Raw genomic sequence first — 17,945 nt, 5'->3', positions numbered from 1 at the left:
ATATGATGATGAAAAATACATTTATTTTTTAATGTATACATGTTATGTAAAATTATTTATTTATCTAAGATGCACCTACACTGAATTTATCTGAAAAATAAAAAAGTCGATATTAAGAAAAAAAATGTAAATGGAAGATTATAAGCGAGGGTTTCGCGTGCCATGTTTGGCACGCGTGCCAGGGGTTGCCCACCCCTGGTTTAGTCCTTTGCCCCAATAACATTAAAAGAATTGTACGGTATTCCTTTCACAGTAATACTTGGACTATGACAGGCACAAAGCAAGCATCCAAGAATTGTGTTTTTGTTTTGTGGGGGTTCTTGTGTGCTTTTAAAATATATTTTTATTGATTTCAGAGAAGAAGGGAGAGGGAGAGAGAGAGAGAGACATCCATGATGAGAGAGAATCATGGATCCACCGCCTCTCGCACTCCCCACACTGGGGATCGAGTCCACAACCCGGGCATGTGCCCCACCAGGAATCAAACCATGACCTCCTGGTTCATAGGTCGAAGCTCAACCACTGAACAACATCAGCTGGGCTCCAGAATTGTTTAACTTTAGACACTATCTCAGGATCTGGGAATAACTAACCCAAAGAAATGCCACTTCATTAGCCGGGAAACACAAGTCTTTTCTCAGGGCTCCCCCGGTCTCCGCAGGTGGTAGCGGAAGTCACGGTCATCGGTGAACCCCGCAGCTAAAGTGCAGATGGAAGCGGGGCCCGTGGGAACGTATGGAAAGGTTTTGCCCCGCTAGGACGCGCCTGAAGGGGGAAACCGTAAACCTCTCACGCCCAGGCCTCCTGCTGGAACGGAGCGCTCATCTGCAGGCAAGTGCCTCTGCCCCCTGGCGCCTGGCCCCCGGCTTCTGAGGAAACAGCGACCCACCGCCTTCCCCGCAGCCCCAGCCCTCCCGGCGCGCCGGGGATCACGTGGCGCAGCGGTGCTCTCCCGGCGCGCGGCTCCCCGGCCATTGGCCGCCGCTCGCGTCCCGGCACGCCCATTGGCTGCGGGGGGCGTTCACGTGGAAGGGGGTCTGGGATGGCACCCCGAGACGGGAGAGGTGGCCGGAAAGTTAAAGCGAGCGGCGCGGCGGCCGGGAGCCGGAGTCCCAGGGGCGGACCGTAGGGGGGCGAGCGGGCTTCTCGCGCGCGGACGGATGCGGCTGCCGGTGGAGGGCACGGACGTGAGTCTCGGCCCGCGCTCCTGCTGCCGCTCCGGCTGCCCCAGCCACCCTGGCACCGATGCGGCCGCGGGCTGGAGCCTCTGCGCCTCGGGGCTTATGAGCTGCACCAGGTACGTCCTTCCACGTCCTGGCGTCCGAGCGCGGGGTGATGGCGGCGAGGGGCGCGCAGGGGAGACCCTCTGTCGTTCCTGCCATGGGCACGTTCTCCGTCCAACTTGCAGTTCCACTCCGGGGTGGAACACTCTAGACGGGCGCCGGGACGCTGCTGCTTCCACGTGGAGCGGGCAGTCCAGGGACCAGAGGTGGGCTGGAACCCGAGGTGCGGTCCCGCGGGGCTGGGGCGGGCACTTAGGGTGCCCTCGCCCTCTATTGTCCCGGCAGAGTGTCTGCGGAGTTGGCCGATGGGGTCTGGAGCACAAAGAAAAGTCGATTCTTCTCTCCCAGGGTCTCGCTTCCCCGTAAAACTCTAGCAAACACACTTTGTAGTCTCTCGGGCCGCCGAGAGAGAGGAGGCATAGAGCGCCGCGCCCACCCTGTCCCCTGGCCTCAGGTCCCCACACTGGGGCTGTCCTGACCCGGCGGGGCCAGGCGGCCGCGTGGGGGCGCTCGCGCGGCGCGGCTCGGGCCGGGGTGACCCCTCCTCCCCGCCCTGGAGTAATAGTTCGGGCTCCTCCTCCTGCTCCAGGAACTGAGCGTAGACCGGTGGCCGCCTCTGCCACCTCCCACAGGGCTCTCCGATGCATCTCCGAGCGAGCTGGGGAGGGGGCTGCCCCGCGGCCTCAAAGGTAGGTGCCCCCGACAGGCAAAGGAAGATCTTAGAAGGGGTGGGTCCGAGAGGGATCCAGGTCGGAGTGACCTGTGGAATCCTCCAGCCTGGACGCTCCACTCTTTTGAACACAGAAAAAGGGGGTGTGGACGGGATTCTGCAAGAGGAGCAGCTAGAGGGCCTAGAAGGACATACTAGAAGATTTGGGGGCCCGTCATGGCAGTTTCCTGAAGAAGAGGCGACAATTGAGGAAAGACTTGACTTGGGAACGTGGGGAGTTGCTAGAAGGTGTTGGAGCCTGTGGTTTGTGTGGCCAGGCGTCCCTGGGAGACCCACGGTGCGGAGAAGAGAGCGGGACGGCTTGGAGCTGGGGCGCAGAGGGGAGAGGAAATAAAGGGCTCATTTGGCAGGGCTGCCCAGGAGCCAGGAGTGAAGGAAGACAGCTGGAGGCCTTACCACAAACTTTAAGTTGAGGTATTTGGGGAAAGTTAGTGGGAAGAGAAGAACCATGGGGCATTATTAGTAACCGTGAGTGTCAGAGCCAGAAGGGACCTCCGAGGAGAAAGCTGGAGGCGGGAGAGGTGGAGTGACCTGCAGCAAGTGGCACAGCCAGGTGGACGCGTGCCTAGGCCAGGGCTCTGTGCTTCACGTTGGACATTTAGATGGCAGGGACTATGCCATTTTAACTCATCTCCTTCCTGTAATATGCTGCCTCACCCACAGATACTCATCTCGAAGATGCTTTGGACGATAGTGACAGGATAGAATACAAGTGGCTTTTATGGCTGTGAATAAGGGCCCCAAGATCAGAGTACAAAGAGAGCGATGTCAACTTTATTCATACTGTGTCAGCCGAACCTTTGGGGAGGGGATCCAGGAATGCTGAAGGGGTCGATGACTGTATCTTTTAAACATGATAACCTGTTGCGACGGCTTACCTAATGTTTTGGTGTTCCTGGGGCAAAGGGAAGGGGGGATTATTGGTGCATCTTGTTTTTCTGTCTTTATTTATAAAATTACAAGAGAATGAAAGGGGAAATATCTTGGCCTCAATACAAAAAAAAAAAAATTTTTTTTTCAATTACTTATTATAAAAGGCATAGCCAGAAAGTCAGTAGGTCAGCTGCCTGGAACTATGAAGGTCATAGGGTTATTTCCTGTACGAGCCTATAGTTTTCGCAAGAGAAATCACCATGACGTCTAGCTCCAGCCAGCTTGGGCTGGTGGTGTGTAATTTCCCCCTCGTGGGACAGGGAAAGCCTTGATGCAAAACTGTGCATGTTCTCTGGTTATTGTGGAGGTTTAGGACTTGCCCCCTTTTGACCAGGAACGCTGAAGTCTACCCTTGGGCATGGCCCAGTCAGGCATCTCTTAGAAGCTGAGTTTTTGAGCATCCGTACTGGTCGGAGCAACAGCTGCTGATGCTCTCGGGAGCCTGTCCTGCAGTGAACTGGTCTCCAGGTCCTGTGCGCCCTGCTGGGTCAAATGTGTGTCTTCTCGGTCTGCTTTCCCCGTGGCCAGCCTTGGTCACTCTTATTCCCTGGTCTGGGGGAGGGAAAGGGCTGGAGCAGCAGGACAGTCTGTCAGGAGAAGGGACCTGAGGTACAGCCCGGTGCATCCTGCGTGGGAACTGATCATTTTCATGCCACTTGAAGATAAAAATGCCTGTCCAGGTGCAGTCCTTTCAGGGGCTTAGGAAACTCTTACCTTGCATGTGTCTCTGTTGCTAGAACTACTTCTGGGTGACGGTCATTCCTGTCACAGTCCACTGGAGAATTCCTGAGCAGACGGTCAGGAAGGCCTACACTAAACCAGCACTTGGGTGACTGATTCTTGGAGAATGTTCCAGTTACTAAAAATTGGAATCTGCGTGTGAGGACAGGCGAAGTGGCCGATAGTCGCATCGTATCTGAGGTTGAGGCCTCACCTCCAGTTACGGTCAGACTGAGAGGCTGAAGGGGTTCTGGTCAGTCAGGGGTTGCTTGTGCAATGCTTCTGGGGCAGTAACCCTTGGGTCAAAAGGTAGTTAACCTCACTTTTGCTTTTCGTGGAAAAAAGTTGCAAAACCGATTAGGCTCTAGAAGGTGCCAGGGGAATTGTTTAATGAGCTCTGGCTCTGGCTGGAACCTCGCCTCCCGATCCCCGGCTCTACTTGTTCTTGTAGCTTACTGGTAAAAGGGATCTCAGGCAGATTTAATTTACACGACTGGGTCCAAACAGTGTAACTTTACCAAATCTTCATTCCCTAACTGTGCCCCTTATTTTAGAATTCAGTTTACACAATATCTTGAGAGTTTCCCCACCTTTCTCTAATGAACTGACTGACTGTTTTAACGTCGTGCAGGGAAGCACGTACGAGGTCGCCTTGCAGGCTAGTTGGCTGGGCAGAGAGAACTTGCAGCTGACCTTGTGCTGACTCAGGCAAGGAGGAAGCGGCTGTGACCAAGGAGGAACTCTCTCTCCCCCGTTCATACCCAGGTTGTCAACGGTGGACAGAGTAGGAGGGGCTTTGCCCCTGTTCAGGTTTTTATTGTCTTTTTTTTTAAAACCAACTACCTGTGTTGAAGTTAAAACTGAAGGTGTAGTTCTAGTACACTCTAGCAATGTTTTGCAATGAACCAGGGGAAAACTAAAATGCAAGTACTTTGCAAGTTTAGGTGTTTGTTTGTTTTCATTGAACCCATTGCTCAACACTCCTAAAAGTTATCTTGCCCAATTAAGTCACAATTCTCCTTTCCAGAACCACTGCATGGCCATAAGAGCAGATAATAGAAAGCAAATGGCCCCTATAATCTTCACTCCTTTGACTTCCTTAGAGAGGAAACAGTAAGACAAATACCCTTTCTTTTTTTTTTCTTTTTTTAATATATTTTATTGATTTTTTACAGAGAGGAAAGGAGAGAGATAGAGAGTTAGAAACATCGATGAGAGAGAAACATCGATCAGCTGCCTCCTGCACATCTCCAACTGGGGATATGCCCGCAACCCAGGTACATGCCCTTGACCGGAATCGAACCTGGGACCCTTCAGTCCGCAGGCCAACGCTCTATCCACTGAGCCAAACCGGCTTCGGCACAAATACCCTTTCAAAATGAATGTTTAGTGGGTGGGTGGGAGGTGATCAACCAAAGAACTTATATGCATATATGCATAACCCATGGACACAGACAATAGGGTGGTGAAGACCTGGGGTAGGGGCAGGGGGCAGGGGCGGGCTAGAAGGGGTCAATGGTGGGAAAAAGGGGACATATGTAATACTTTCAATAATAAAGATTAAAAATAATAAAATAAAATAAATGTTTAGATAACTACATTGTGGCTATTAGTTATTGTAATATTTTTCTCTGAACGTGTGTGTTTCTCCAGTTGGTCATCGCTGAGTGCCTGTTGCATCCTAGGGAAGTGCCGTCATTCTTTTGGAAAGTGGGACCGAGCCCATGATGTCTCTGACTTTCTCACTGTTTGTCACTATCTTTGGTTAATCGGGACCACACTTGAGTTAATACTGAAGTGTGTGGACAGAGGTGAAGAAAAGCAATGTCAGTCTGATCTCATTGCTGTTCCTTTCTTTCCCCTTTTGCCAGCGTTCTAGCCTGTTCATCTAACCCCATGATGGCTGTGGACATAGAGTGCAGATACAGCTGCATGGCCCCTTCCCTGCGCAGAGAGAGGTTCGCCTTCAAGATCTCACCAAAGCCAAGCAAACCTCTGAGGCCTTGTATTCAGTTGAGCAGCAAGAATGAAGCCAGTGGAGTGGTGGCCCCAACCATCCAGGAGAAAAAGGTGAAAAAGCGAGTGTCCTTCGCAGACAACCAGGGGCTGGCCCTGACAATGGTCAAAGTGTTCTCAGAATTTGATGACCCGTTAGATATTCCGTTTAACATCACTGAGCTCCTAGACAACATCGTGAGTCTGACGACAGCAGAGAGCGAGAGCTTTGTGTTGGATTTTTCTCAACCTTCGGCAGATTACTTAGACTTTAGAAACCGGCTTCAGACCGACCACGTCTGCCTGGAGAACTGCGTGCTGAAGGACAAAGCGGTCGCAGGCACCGTGAAGGTGCAGAACCTGGCGTTTGAGAAGACGGTGAAGATCAGGATGACCTTCGACACCTGGAAAAGCTTCACAGACTTCCCCTGTTGGTATGTGAAGGACACTTACTCTAGTTCAGACAGGGACACCTTCTCCTTTGACATCCGCTTACCTGAGAAAATCCAGTCTTATGAAAGAATGGAGTTCGCTGTGTGTTTTGAGTGCAACGGCCAGACATACTGGGACAGCAACAAAGGCAAAAACTATCGCATCACCCGGGCGGAGTTAAAGTCCACCCAGGGCCCAGCTGAGTCACAAAATGGACCCGATCTGGGAATCTCCTTTGACCAGTTTGGAAGCCCTCGGTGCTCCTACGGTCTGTTCCCGGAGTGGCCTAGTTATCTAGGGTACGAAAAGCTAGGGCCCTACTATTAGTGACCATGTGTGACGGAGCCCAGCTGAGTGGGGGCGGACGAGCCCAGCTGCAGTCACAGAGGGACGGAGATGGAAAGCCAAGAGAATAGCTGAACTGCCATCAGGCACACTTGCCGAAAAGAAAGGATCCTATTCACTTTTTCCTTCAACCAGCAAGTCCAGCCCGGCTTAGACCACAGAACCAGTTTCACGCTCAGAGTGGCCATGGTGTGCCGGTCTGCTTGGCACCCGTGGCAGCCACAGGGTACGGCAGGATGGTGCCAGCGAGGGTCTGGACAGGAGCCAGGCCTGCAGGCAGTGCTGGCGAGGGTAGAGGATGGTGGCTTCATAACAGTGCGACTCGGAGGGTGCCGGGGCTGTGTGGAGGAGCGGCTTAGGAAAGTCAGTCACTCGGATGTCACTCCATCCCCAGCCACCTTCTGGCCCCTTGCCGTTCTCTGGCTTCTCTCCACCCAGCCGGGCCCTCCTACCTCTCGCTGCTGTCTCACATCTCCGCGTTCTTCACATTTTGTCTCCATGGTTTTTTTGGTGTTTTTCTTCGACAGTTCATCTGATGTTCAGGAAAAGATAATACAGGCAAATCGGCCTGGGAGGCAGGCATTTCCTCTTGCTGGGCCCCGTGTGTATTCCAGCGGAGAGCAGCTCGCCAGTGACCCAGAGTAACTGGCCTCCGTGCAGCCTACGGATTGCTGGCTCAGGACAGGCAGGACAACCGCGAGTGGAACGCGTTTCGCTTCTCCTCTTGGCTTTTGGGGGAGCTTTCTAAGCACTCAGACTTACCCAAAGTCACCAGAAGGCTCACTCACAAGGGGTGTTTCAGCTTGCTCGGCTGGTTGGCAGGCGTCTTATTCTTTATACGCGGATTGTAGATCGCCCTTTCTGGAGACTCATCTTTTACACTGTGTTCAGGACATTTGGGTTGGCAGATCCAGTATATCCTGGAAGCCTTCCGAAAGTGTTTGCTTTTATTTTAACTGTGATTTACAGGACCCGGGACATTTTACAAGCACCCAGGGACTTTGATTTGGGTGTCCTTATTTATGCTGTGTGAGTATGTGAAAGGGGCAGAGGAGGAAAACCTCACTAAGTTCTCCGATGTTTGCCAGCTCTGAAATAGCGGACATTAATTGTTCTCCACCATATTGGACAAAAGAATTACAAATCTGGTGGGTCATGTGGTTGTGAGACTCCTGGGACTTTCACTGTCAGATGGATCCCCAGATCCTGTGATTATTTTGGGGGCAAGACTGGTTTGTACTTGGGGGTGTTTAAGATATTTTTACATGTGTATTTGTAGAAGGTTTGGGGTTTTTCTGTTTTTGTTTTGGGAGATTAAATGACCGTCTCGTTTTCCTTTTGCCTGATTTACTAAAGTGAGGTTTTCCTAAGGGAAGCAGGAAGTGGGATGCACAGCTACTGGACTCTGCAGGCAGAGAGTCTCCGTCCGTTTGCATTTTCCAAATCAATCAGGAAACACCTCCCAGCTTCTTTGTCGATCCTGTCGGGTATCGGGCAGGTACGGAGTGTCTTGGCTCCTGGAGTTTGGTGGGTTGTTTTTTTTTCTTTGAACTTTAAAATGTTTTAACTTTTCAAATGCTCTTTAAGTTGTGTTTGATGTAATTCTTCTTCCTAAAACTGGCTGTGACTAGTCTGTAACCTTGTGCTTTACTGTTTATACCTCTCCCAGGTGGGCAGCACTGAGGGATGCCATGATAATGTAATTTCTGGGAAAATCACATTTACTTACGCTGAAATGGGGCAGAACTGTGTTTTATCCAAGCATATCTTACATCAAGTACACAGAGAGCACTCTGTGCTACAAATCTGGTGGCCAGAGCTCTTAAGAGTGTAAATCTAAATTGAATAGAAGCAACATTTTGATTTTGTTTTAAGAAATCTCCGCCCTCCTCCTCCTCCATTTCAGGAAAGGTACAAGGTGCACTGTCGTCTACGTGTTCCCCGACTACACGTGATGAGATCATTGTGTTCATGAGAAAAACGCCTCAAGTGACTTGTGTATGGCTGTCAATAATAGTGATCCTAAGGCATTCCTGTGTCAAAATTTGAAATAGGGTAATTCAGTGATAAGTATCTCTTCTAAAACAGCCATAAACCCTCCCCTGCTTTGCTCCCAGTTCTCCCCAGATATTTTTGCTGGCGGCTCTGCCTGCACGCCCCCAGCCAGTGCACCTGGGCCACTCACCCCACGGGGCAAGTCCTCACCCGCTTGCAAAGACCCTGCGCTCACTAAGGAATCTGGTTGCCCGACTTCCCTGTCAGCATTGCCATTCAGGGAGGTTGTAGGATCTGAAGAATACTGTCTCCTCCTCACCAAGCAGTCCTCCTGTCCGGCTCTGTCCCAGAATATGAGGAGCGTCTCCTTGGCTCACCCTCAGCCCACAGGTCTGCACACCTGAGAGAGGGGCCTGTTTCTCAGTTGTAAACTCCCCTGCAGCCTGACCTGTAGGTTTGGCCCTCAGACAGCTCTTGGTTGTGATGACAAATGGCCTCCAGTCCAGGGTGCTTCCCGAGTCGCCCCAGCAAGCCCAGCCTCCTGCTGGTGGTGTGGTGCTCCAGGAATGGGCAAGCAGCTCCGTTTTGGTTTCATATTTATTCCCCCTGTGCCCTGGGGAGCACTTGCAAACTAGGTGCAATAAATAAGCTGGACTATATAAAGAGATAATAAACAAGCTTTCAATGTTTCTTGGAAGAGATGAAGCATTTGAGTGGGTTTCTTTCTCTCTTGTTTAATATTCTTGTTATATGGGAGCTGGTGAGAAATAGAGTTATGTAGTTCTGTAGAAATTAAATTTCAGAATCAAGGTAGAATTTATTTTTTTTCTCTAAGATGTAATTTTAATGGTGGCAAAACATGACTCTTTCAATGTTTTTTAAAGATGTAAAGTTTGAACTGCTAAACGAATTTGTGGTTTTGATCTTTGCATATAATTTGCTTTATAAAAACAAGCGTCACTTTGTAGGCACTTGGGATATATATATATATATGTATATATACCCAAAAAGTGGTTGTTTGTTCACTTTCTAGAAATGCCTGTTTCTGGCTCTTAATGGACAGTGAATGGAAACCTTGGTTGTTTTTTCATTTGTTTCCTCTTTTAAAGTTCCCCGACTGGATGTGGTTTGCCGGAACAGGCCTCGTGGCCCTTTGCCCTGGGAGGTCCCGATCTACTTATCTCTTCAGATGTGATCACTGAATCAGAGAGAGTGAAACTGACAGTGGGATCTTACAGGGTCCTCCAAAGACTGCTTGGCAGCTACTTCACTGCCTGAAGTGGGACCCATCTGGGCGGGGAAGGGTAGCTGTGGTTCTGGGCGGCTTTTCCCCACTGCGGTTGGAAAGCATTGCAGCCCGGGTTGTAAAGCTGTGAATGTTTTTACAGTTTTGTTCTCAGTTCCTAGAGATTGCTGGGGCGGGAGGGGGAAGAGGTCTCCAAGAATGCAGCTGTGAGGATGGCGTTTCACTTTGATGTCAATGTGAATGTCCAGCTGAAGTGACTCAGCTTCATTGGATGCCGAAAAGTGCCTTGTCAAGAAATTTCCACGTTTTAAAAAAAAAATAAATATTTTTGTACACAATGTTCAAGGGGAAATGCACTTTAAAATCACAAGAATGGATGTATTTTGTGTGGTATAAGAGAGTGGTTTGTATCAAATGCAAAAACGTAATAAAGGTAGAAAAAAACACAACGGAAACTGTCCTGTTTTCAAACTGCCTCTCTTCTGGGAGTCAGGCTGGGGAGAAAGAGTTTCAAACCATGTGTTTCCACACACAGAGCACAGGTTTGCAAAGGGATGGATCACCACCAGGGGCTGAGCCAGCGAAGCTGTAAGGCACGAGGAAGGGGTGGGGAACCGCTTTGTAAGCTGTCCCAGCAGCTGATTATAGCTCCGAGGATAAGTGCTGGCGAGAAGCATGGGCCAGCATCATTCTGAACCGTTTTTTTTTCAATGTACATTTTATTTTTGAATTAAACTTACTGGGGTGACATGGGTTAATAAGATGATATAGGTTTCAAGTGTACCTTTCTACGATACATCATCTGTATGTTGCATTGTGTGTCCACCACCAAAAGTCAAGTCACTTTCTGTCACCATCTACTGACCCCCTTTGTCTTTTGCTACCACCACTCGCCTTCCCTTTGGAACCACCATACTGTTGTCTGTGTCTGTGAGTTTTGTTTGTTCATGTTCTTAATTCATTTTTAAATATATTTTTATTGATTTCAGAGAGGGCAAGAGAGAGAAACACCAGTGATGATGGAAAATCATTGATTGGCTGCCTCCTACATGTTCCACACTGGGGATCAAGCCTGCAACCGGGCATGTGCCCTGACCGAGAATCGAACCATGACCTTCTGGTTCATAAGCCAACTGAACCATGCCAGCCAGGCCTGAATTTACTTTTAATGATCCAAGGACCAGTCACTTCTAACCCTCTCACTGGCTCTTGGTTTAGTACATTCAAAGGTGGGAAAACTGTAAGTGTCTCTCAGAGCTTTTAACTGCTTGATCCCATTAAAACCAGCAAAGCCAGCTCCTGATGGCACCCCCTCTCCATTGGTCATCGACATTCACCCTAAATAAAATTTCCGGAGATGTCTCATTTCAGAGTTCAGAAGTGGGGATGGAGGCAGAGGCAAACGGCAGCCAGGCGATTCCTGCCTGTCAGTGTCCGCCACCCGGGGAAGGCAGCAGTGGGTCTGCAGGGGAGAAGGGGGATAGGAAAGCTTCGCCCTAGGGAATAGGGACCAACAGTGAGCTCATACATAACCACCTTCCCCAAGAATACAAACACTCTCCACAATTTCCTACCGGAGAAGTGGGAAGGGGACAAAAAGAACATTCTTATGAATGTCTATTTGAGATTCAGAATGCTTTTAATAATCATATAATTCTGACTGATGAGACAGACATCTCAGACCAACTGGAATAAAAAAAGAAAAAAACACTTTCCTCGAGCAATGTTCCCAGAATAGCAAACGTCCAGCTCTCTGAATAATTCAGTTGAACATTACTGCTGACCTGCCATGTGCAAGGCAGTGCTGGGTGCCTTCTCGACCCACCCCCTGGAAGAGGTGCTCATGTTTTAGGTGAATCCATGGAGAGCAGTGTGCTCTGCTGTCCGGTGATGTCAGGAGTTGGGAAGCTTGGGTCTGGTCTTGACCCCGTCACCCCCTGTCACCTGCTGGGCCACAGGGGCTCTCAGAGTTTCTAGCAGGGCTCTCGCCGCGTCCTGCGTCCTTTTGAGAGTTGGCCAAAGTGTCCCTTTTGCAAATGCTTCTAGATAGAAACTTCTAAGAAGTACCAGGCACACGCTCTGCATTCTTTCTAAGGCATGAGCGGCATCCCAGACCACAGCGTGGCTTCATGAAGTGTCAGCGTTCCAGCTGGAAGGGCAGCCAGGCCCGAGTGTGTCTCCTACAGCCACGTAGTCAGTGAAGAAGCTGGAGAGGACCAGAAGGGTCTGTTGGGTTTTTTCCAAGAATTGTCCCCACAAACTGGGGTCACTCTCCCAGAGCTGAGACTGAAATGGTGATTCTGAAAGGAAGACCCTCACGTCGGAGATGCAATCCCCGGGGGTGATCGAACACACGCCCATCTGTATGTACAACAGGCACATCCCTCCCAGGGGCTTCCTCAGCACATACAAGGACCGCCGGCCCGTGGAAGGGGACGCTGGAGACAGTTCTAACCATGTAAATCTCTGAGACAGTTGACAACTAATGAAAACAAACATATTTTAAAAACATGGTGTAGGACACACACACAGACGCACACACACCTGCACATACACCTGAGCGCATGTACGGGAGCATAAAAGTGAACATTAAATAATCGGGCATCCAAGGGCCCGATCGGACGGCAGGATGTAATTGATGGTAGGGAAGCACCAGCGGGGCCGTGGCTGCAGAGGCATCTAAGAGGCAGGATGCGGGATTGGAGGCCTTGGCATGTCCTTGCCCCAGAACAGAACCCCGATGGAGCACAGCCCTCATTCCTCTCCTCCTGCCATTGCTGATCCTTGGAGAGGGAATCGCAACCAATGCCTTTGTGTCCACAGGGGTTCTCTGGGAGGTGACATGTCCCCACAAATGCGGTGCGCCTCCCAGCATCGGGCCTTCTGCTGGATGAATTAGGCAAAGGTAGGATGAGGATACACAACACAGTTGGGGGCCAAAGACATTTATAATGACCCAGGATCCTGGCCCTTTACCCCAAAATGCAAGATCAGGGGTCAGCAACCTTTACCTGTAAAGGGCCAGACAATAAATATTTTAGGTGTTTTGGGCCACATAGGGTCTCTGTCACATATTCCTGTTAAAAAAAATTTTTTTTTAATGCAAACACCATTCTTAGCTGTGGGCCATACAAAACAGGCCAGGGCTGGACTTGACTGCTGCCTGGAGTTTGCTGGCTCTGGCTGAAGAGTCCAATAGGAAGAGTGAGCCTTCAGAGCCAACTTGTGGACCCTCAGCTAAGCCTGGAGTCACCTTTTCAATTTGTTTGTTTGTTTAAAGACCATATAATTGATGGTCCAAACTGGGATGCTTTGAGAATGAATGGGGTGCTATGAATTGCAGGAGCAGTCCGGGCAAGCCCTACTGTGTGAGCCCTGGCAGCGCTCTCACCTCCTCTGGGCCGTGGGCTCTTCTTAGACCTTTGGGAGCTCAGAAAGCCATGGCTAGAGCAGTTCTGGCTGGACAGTGCCTTTTTTATTTTCTTTGACGGGTTATCATGGAGTAGTAATTTTGTCTGAGTTTAGATGTGTTTCTGTTGGTTAGCTTTTCTGTTTCCTAACTGTACTGCTGATGACCTAAAGCCCTCTGGACACTCCAGCCAATTCACTCTTAAGGGTAGAAAGTTTAGAAGGAAATGGGTTATTAATGGTTTGGGTTTCTATCCTGCTACTTCTCTCCCCCACCCCCACCCCCCGATACTGCTGTCCCCAACAAAAAGGGCATGGCAGCGCTCCGCAAGAAAGTTGTTCATTGTAGGCACACACACAGGCTGAATCTAGCATGATTCCAAGCCCCAGTCCCCAGACTGAAGTGCTGCCGGGAATCCTGCCAACTAGAGGGTCTCAGCTCATCTTTCCCTGACCCAGCAAGTTCAAGATGCCTGAAGCACCACAGGAGGCCAAGGAGGTGGAAATTCATCTCCAAAGTGCTCTGGGCCTTGACCTGGAAGAACCCCTCTCCCCTCCTGAAGGCCATCTTTGTCAAGTGGACATGTTGTGGGTGGGAAACAGGCTCTTCCCCGCATTTCCAGGATCCACGCACAGGAGACTGACATGGCAAGGTGGTTTATTTGTGAGATAATAGCAAGAGTTATTATCCTCCTGGCTTCTCAATCTCCCATCTCCCGCTGTCCCGCCATGGAATAAGTCCAAGGCCAAGGCCAAGGCCACGCCCCGAGTTTCTGCTTCACAGTTCTTGGGAGTCTGTGCAGTCTGTCACGGGCCCCAAGAGGCCACTAGACTGGCATGGGTGGGAGAGAACATGAGTGAACCCGAGAGGGCAGGTCCAGAGCAAGAGAAAGAGCTTCTTTTGTTCCATGCAATTGTGTACTCTCAGGCTTGGGAGGAACCAGAAGCTTATCCAAAATAACTAGTCAGCTTCCCACACCTTCCCAGCTTGCACTGGGGTCCACCCCCTCGCCAATGATCTTTTCCCCAGATTAGACTGTCAGGCCTCTGGGGTCAAGCACCTCCCCCTGCAACACTTTGACTTTACTACTCACGTCCTTATCTCCCCCGCCCCTCCCCCTCCACAATCTGGTACCTGACAGGGGAAGGGAGGGTGTTGATCCCCTTGAAGGGTCAGTGCAGAGATGCCCTGGGCTGTGAGGCCATAGCCTCCTAGTGAGGCCAACAGCTGACTCTGCTCAACAACGTGGGACTCTCCTTTGCTCTTTTCTTTCAATAACTCAGTAAGGACGGGTAACGGGCACATGCCCTCCCTTTAGGTTTTGCCATCTCCTCCTCTGGCACGGACACTGCCCAGTGCTGGAGGAGGGTCTGTCGTGTCAGTGCTGTGGGCACTGGGAAAGGTTTTCATGAAGCCCCCGTATATCCAAGGAGAACTCTCCATCACCACAGGGTGGGGGTGAGGGAGCTTTCCAGGGTCACCCCTCTTTCACACATCACTTCCTGCACGGCTAGGGCTGGTGGGAAGGAGAAATTAGTCACTACTTTTCCAAGGGCCACCCAGTTAATTCCCCTCTGGTGCATATCTTGGTCCCATTTGAATGTGGACTAGCCCAGTGACATCTCACTGAACTTATTATCATACTTTAATAAAAACTAATTGTATCATTAATTAATTATTCACCATTAATCAGTTATCTGTTGAAACAACACTGAAATAACCCCCATATATTTTCATCAATTCTTTTCCCACACTGCATTGCACATTTGCTCATGCAATAAGCACTTGCTCATTTGACTCCTCTAGTCTCCAGTTGCTTTTCTCATCAATTGATCAGTCACCTTGCTATCTTGGATCCTCATGCCTTGTATTAGTCATATGTTGCTACACACACACACACACACACACACACACACACACACTGAAAAATCAAAGAAAAATTATTTTCTCTGCAAAAATCCCTCTCACAATGGTTCACTTTTCTGCTTTGAAATGGGAAGTTTCTGGCTCAGAGCTCCTCTGGGGGAGTTCTTCCTGGTGGTCCCCAGGGCAAAGGGCAGCACTGAATGGGGACAGTCTGCGGCAGTGACTGGAACAGGAGAGAGAGTGACACCAGGCACTGGCTCTTCTCCCTGACATGACAGGGCTCACTCCTTACCCGCTCAGCCTCTCCACTCTCTCCCAGTCAGGGATCCCGAGATACTGGGTCCCTCACTGCAACTTCGGCTTCTCGGCAAACACAGACAGGAGCAGCTGGCAGCTTTCAAATATTATACGAAGCACTGGAATTTGTTTTTAAACCAAATCTTACATAAACCCAATTTTCAAAATCTATAAAACAGGAGCTGCCCCAAGTGGAAATTGCAGGCCACAGGGAAGCACACCCATTCCCCCTCTTCAGACTCCCGATGCTGCAGAAATCTCAGTGAGATCCTATCCTTAGAACTCAGAACCTGGTTCCTGCTTCCTAGGCTAATTAATGACTGTAGTTCAAGGATATCCTGTAAAAAAAAAAAAAAAAACAAGAGGCAGCTAACAAACAAAACCTCTATGGAAGGAAAATACGACTTAACCCCATAGCATGCAAAAGGACTTTGGTTATGTTTTGACTATGTTATCAAGGATACTTATCTCCTTTCAAAAAAATCATCAGCTTGTTCACACAGAACCACATTTGAATTGCTTATTATCATATATATGTATCTTATGTTTTCATATAAAAATTAAACTCCTTGACAAGGGAACTTCTATTCCATATTAACAATAACATATTAAACAAAATCACTGAGTGTTTCTAAGGGCAAGGTTATAATTGGGACCAAGTACTCTGGGAAACAGAGGGGGGGAAAAGACATATCACTGTCACCAAGCTATTTATACTCTCTCAATGGTTATTTTAGTCTTGCTTCTCCCAAATTGTACACTTTTTACTCTGTTTACTTGCATCAAACTAAACCCAGACAGCCCTAATGTTTCTTTTTTAAAAATCAAATGTCTTGCCTGTTGGCGTGTCTCAGTGGTTAAGTGTCAACCTACGAACCAGGAGGTTATGGTTCTATTCCCAGTCAGGGCACATACCCAGGTTTCAGGCTCAATCCCCCCACATGCAGTGCAGAAGTCAGCCGATCAATGATTCTCTCATCACTGATATTTCTATCACTCTCTCCCTCTCCCTTCCTCTCTGAAATCAATAAAAAATTATTTTTTAAAAAGTAAACATTTTGAGATAAATGTAGATTCACATGCAACTTTAAGAAATGATAGAGAGAACCCATTTACTATTTACCAGGATTCCCCAATGGTAACATCTGGCCAAACAGTGTCATAGTCAGGTGGCCAACAAGACAGTCAAGACAGAACATTTCTGCCACCACAGAGACCTCTCCTGTTGTCCTTTCACGGGCACACTGACCCTCCCCCTCTCCTCCTCCTCCACTTCCCACCACCACCCGAGCCCCGGTCCTTGACCTCCGGCAACCACTAATCTGTCCTCCATCTCTATCATTTTGTCATTATGAAAATGTCATATAAATGAAATAATATGTAATCTCTGGGGGGTAGCTTTTTCCACTCAGCATAATTCCCTGACATTCATCCAACTTGTTCCATGTATCAAATTTGTACCTTTTTATTGCTGAGTATTATTCCATTGTATAGGTGTTCTGCAGTTTGTTTAATAATTACTGTCATGTTTAAGAGCACTTGAGTTGTTTCTACTTTGGGTCTACTACAAATAAAGCTGTCATACATATCTGTGTATAGACTTTTATGTGAAAATAAGTTTTATCTGGGGTAAATGCCCAAGAGCGTAATTGCTGGGTCATATGCTAATCCCATCCCATGTTGAGTTTGGTTTTTTTTAAATATATTCTTATTGATTTCAGAGAGAAAGGGAGAGGGAGAGAGAGATAGAAACATCAATGATGACAGAGAATCATTGATTGGCTGCCTCCTGCATGCCCCCTACTGTGAACCGAGCCCACAACCTGGGCATGTGCTCTGACTGGGAAGCGAACAGGGACCTCCTGGTTCATAGGTCAACGCTCAACCCCTAAGCCACGCTGGGCAGGGGCCCATGTTGAGTTTTATAAGAAACTGCAAACTGTTTTTAAGTGTGGCTGTATCACTTTATACCACTGATAATGAATACAATTTCTTCACATCCTTGTTAGCTTTTGGCAGTTTCACTATTTTTTATTTTAGCAATTCTGATAGGTATTTAGTGACATCTCATTGTGGTTTTAATTTGCATTGCCCTAACAGCTAATCAACACCTTTTCACATATTAATTTGCCTACTATATATTCTGTGGAGAAATATCTGTTCATGTCTTTTGCTATTTTATAATTGAATTGTTTGGGGATTTTTTAACCTGTTGATTTGTGCAAATTCTTTATGTATTCTAGATACTAGTCCTTTGTCAGATGCATAGTTTGAAAATATTTTCTTTTAATCTATAGTTTGCCTTTTTGTCATCTTCACATGGACTTTCCCAAAACGAAGTTTTTACTTTTTATCAGCTTATTAACTTTTCCCTTTATGGGATTATGCTTTTGGTGTCAAGTCTAAGAATTCCTTGCCCGGTCTTAGATCTCAAAGATTTTTTTCTGTGCTTTCCTCTAAGTGTGTTAAATTTAAATACATGATTCCTTTTGAGTTAATTTTTCTAGGAAGTGAGAGACTTAGGCCAAGTTTCATTCTTTTTGCCTGTGTATATCCGCTGTTTTTGGCACCATTCGCTGACAAGTCTGACCTCCCTCCATTGAACTGCTTTTGCATCCTTGTCAAACAGTTGGGCCTATTTATATGGGCATTCCTGGGTTCCCTGTTCTGTCCAGTGATGAATGTGTCTATACC

At 48.5% G+C, this 17,945-nt stretch overlaps 1 protein-coding gene across 1 annotated transcript; it reads left to right on the top strand.

Annotated features, from left to right (window-relative positions):
* Positions 1 to 1,112: 1,112 nt before the first annotated feature.
* On the top strand, positions 1,113 to 9,143 carry PPP1R3B (protein phosphatase 1 regulatory subunit 3B). Its single transcript, XM_081084705.1, has 2 exons — positions 1,113 to 1,297; positions 5,538 to 9,143. Exons 1-2 carry the CDS (start codon positions 1,161 to 1,163, stop codon positions 6,418 to 6,420), a joined length of 1,020 nt encoding a protein of 339 aa, XP_080940831.1. The 5' UTR covers positions 1,113 to 1,160; the 3' UTR covers positions 6,421 to 9,143.
* Positions 9,144 to 17,945: the final 8,802 nt, after the last annotated feature.

Source organism: Myotis nattereri (genome assembly GCF_964212035.1).
Source record: "Myotis nattereri genome assembly, chromosome: 2".
In the NCBI taxonomy this organism is placed as follows: Eukaryota; Metazoa; Chordata; class Mammalia; order Chiroptera; family Vespertilionidae; genus Myotis; species Myotis nattereri.
The sequence above is the reverse complement of the archived record's forward strand: the minus strand, read 5'-3'. Positions and strand labels throughout refer to the sequence as shown.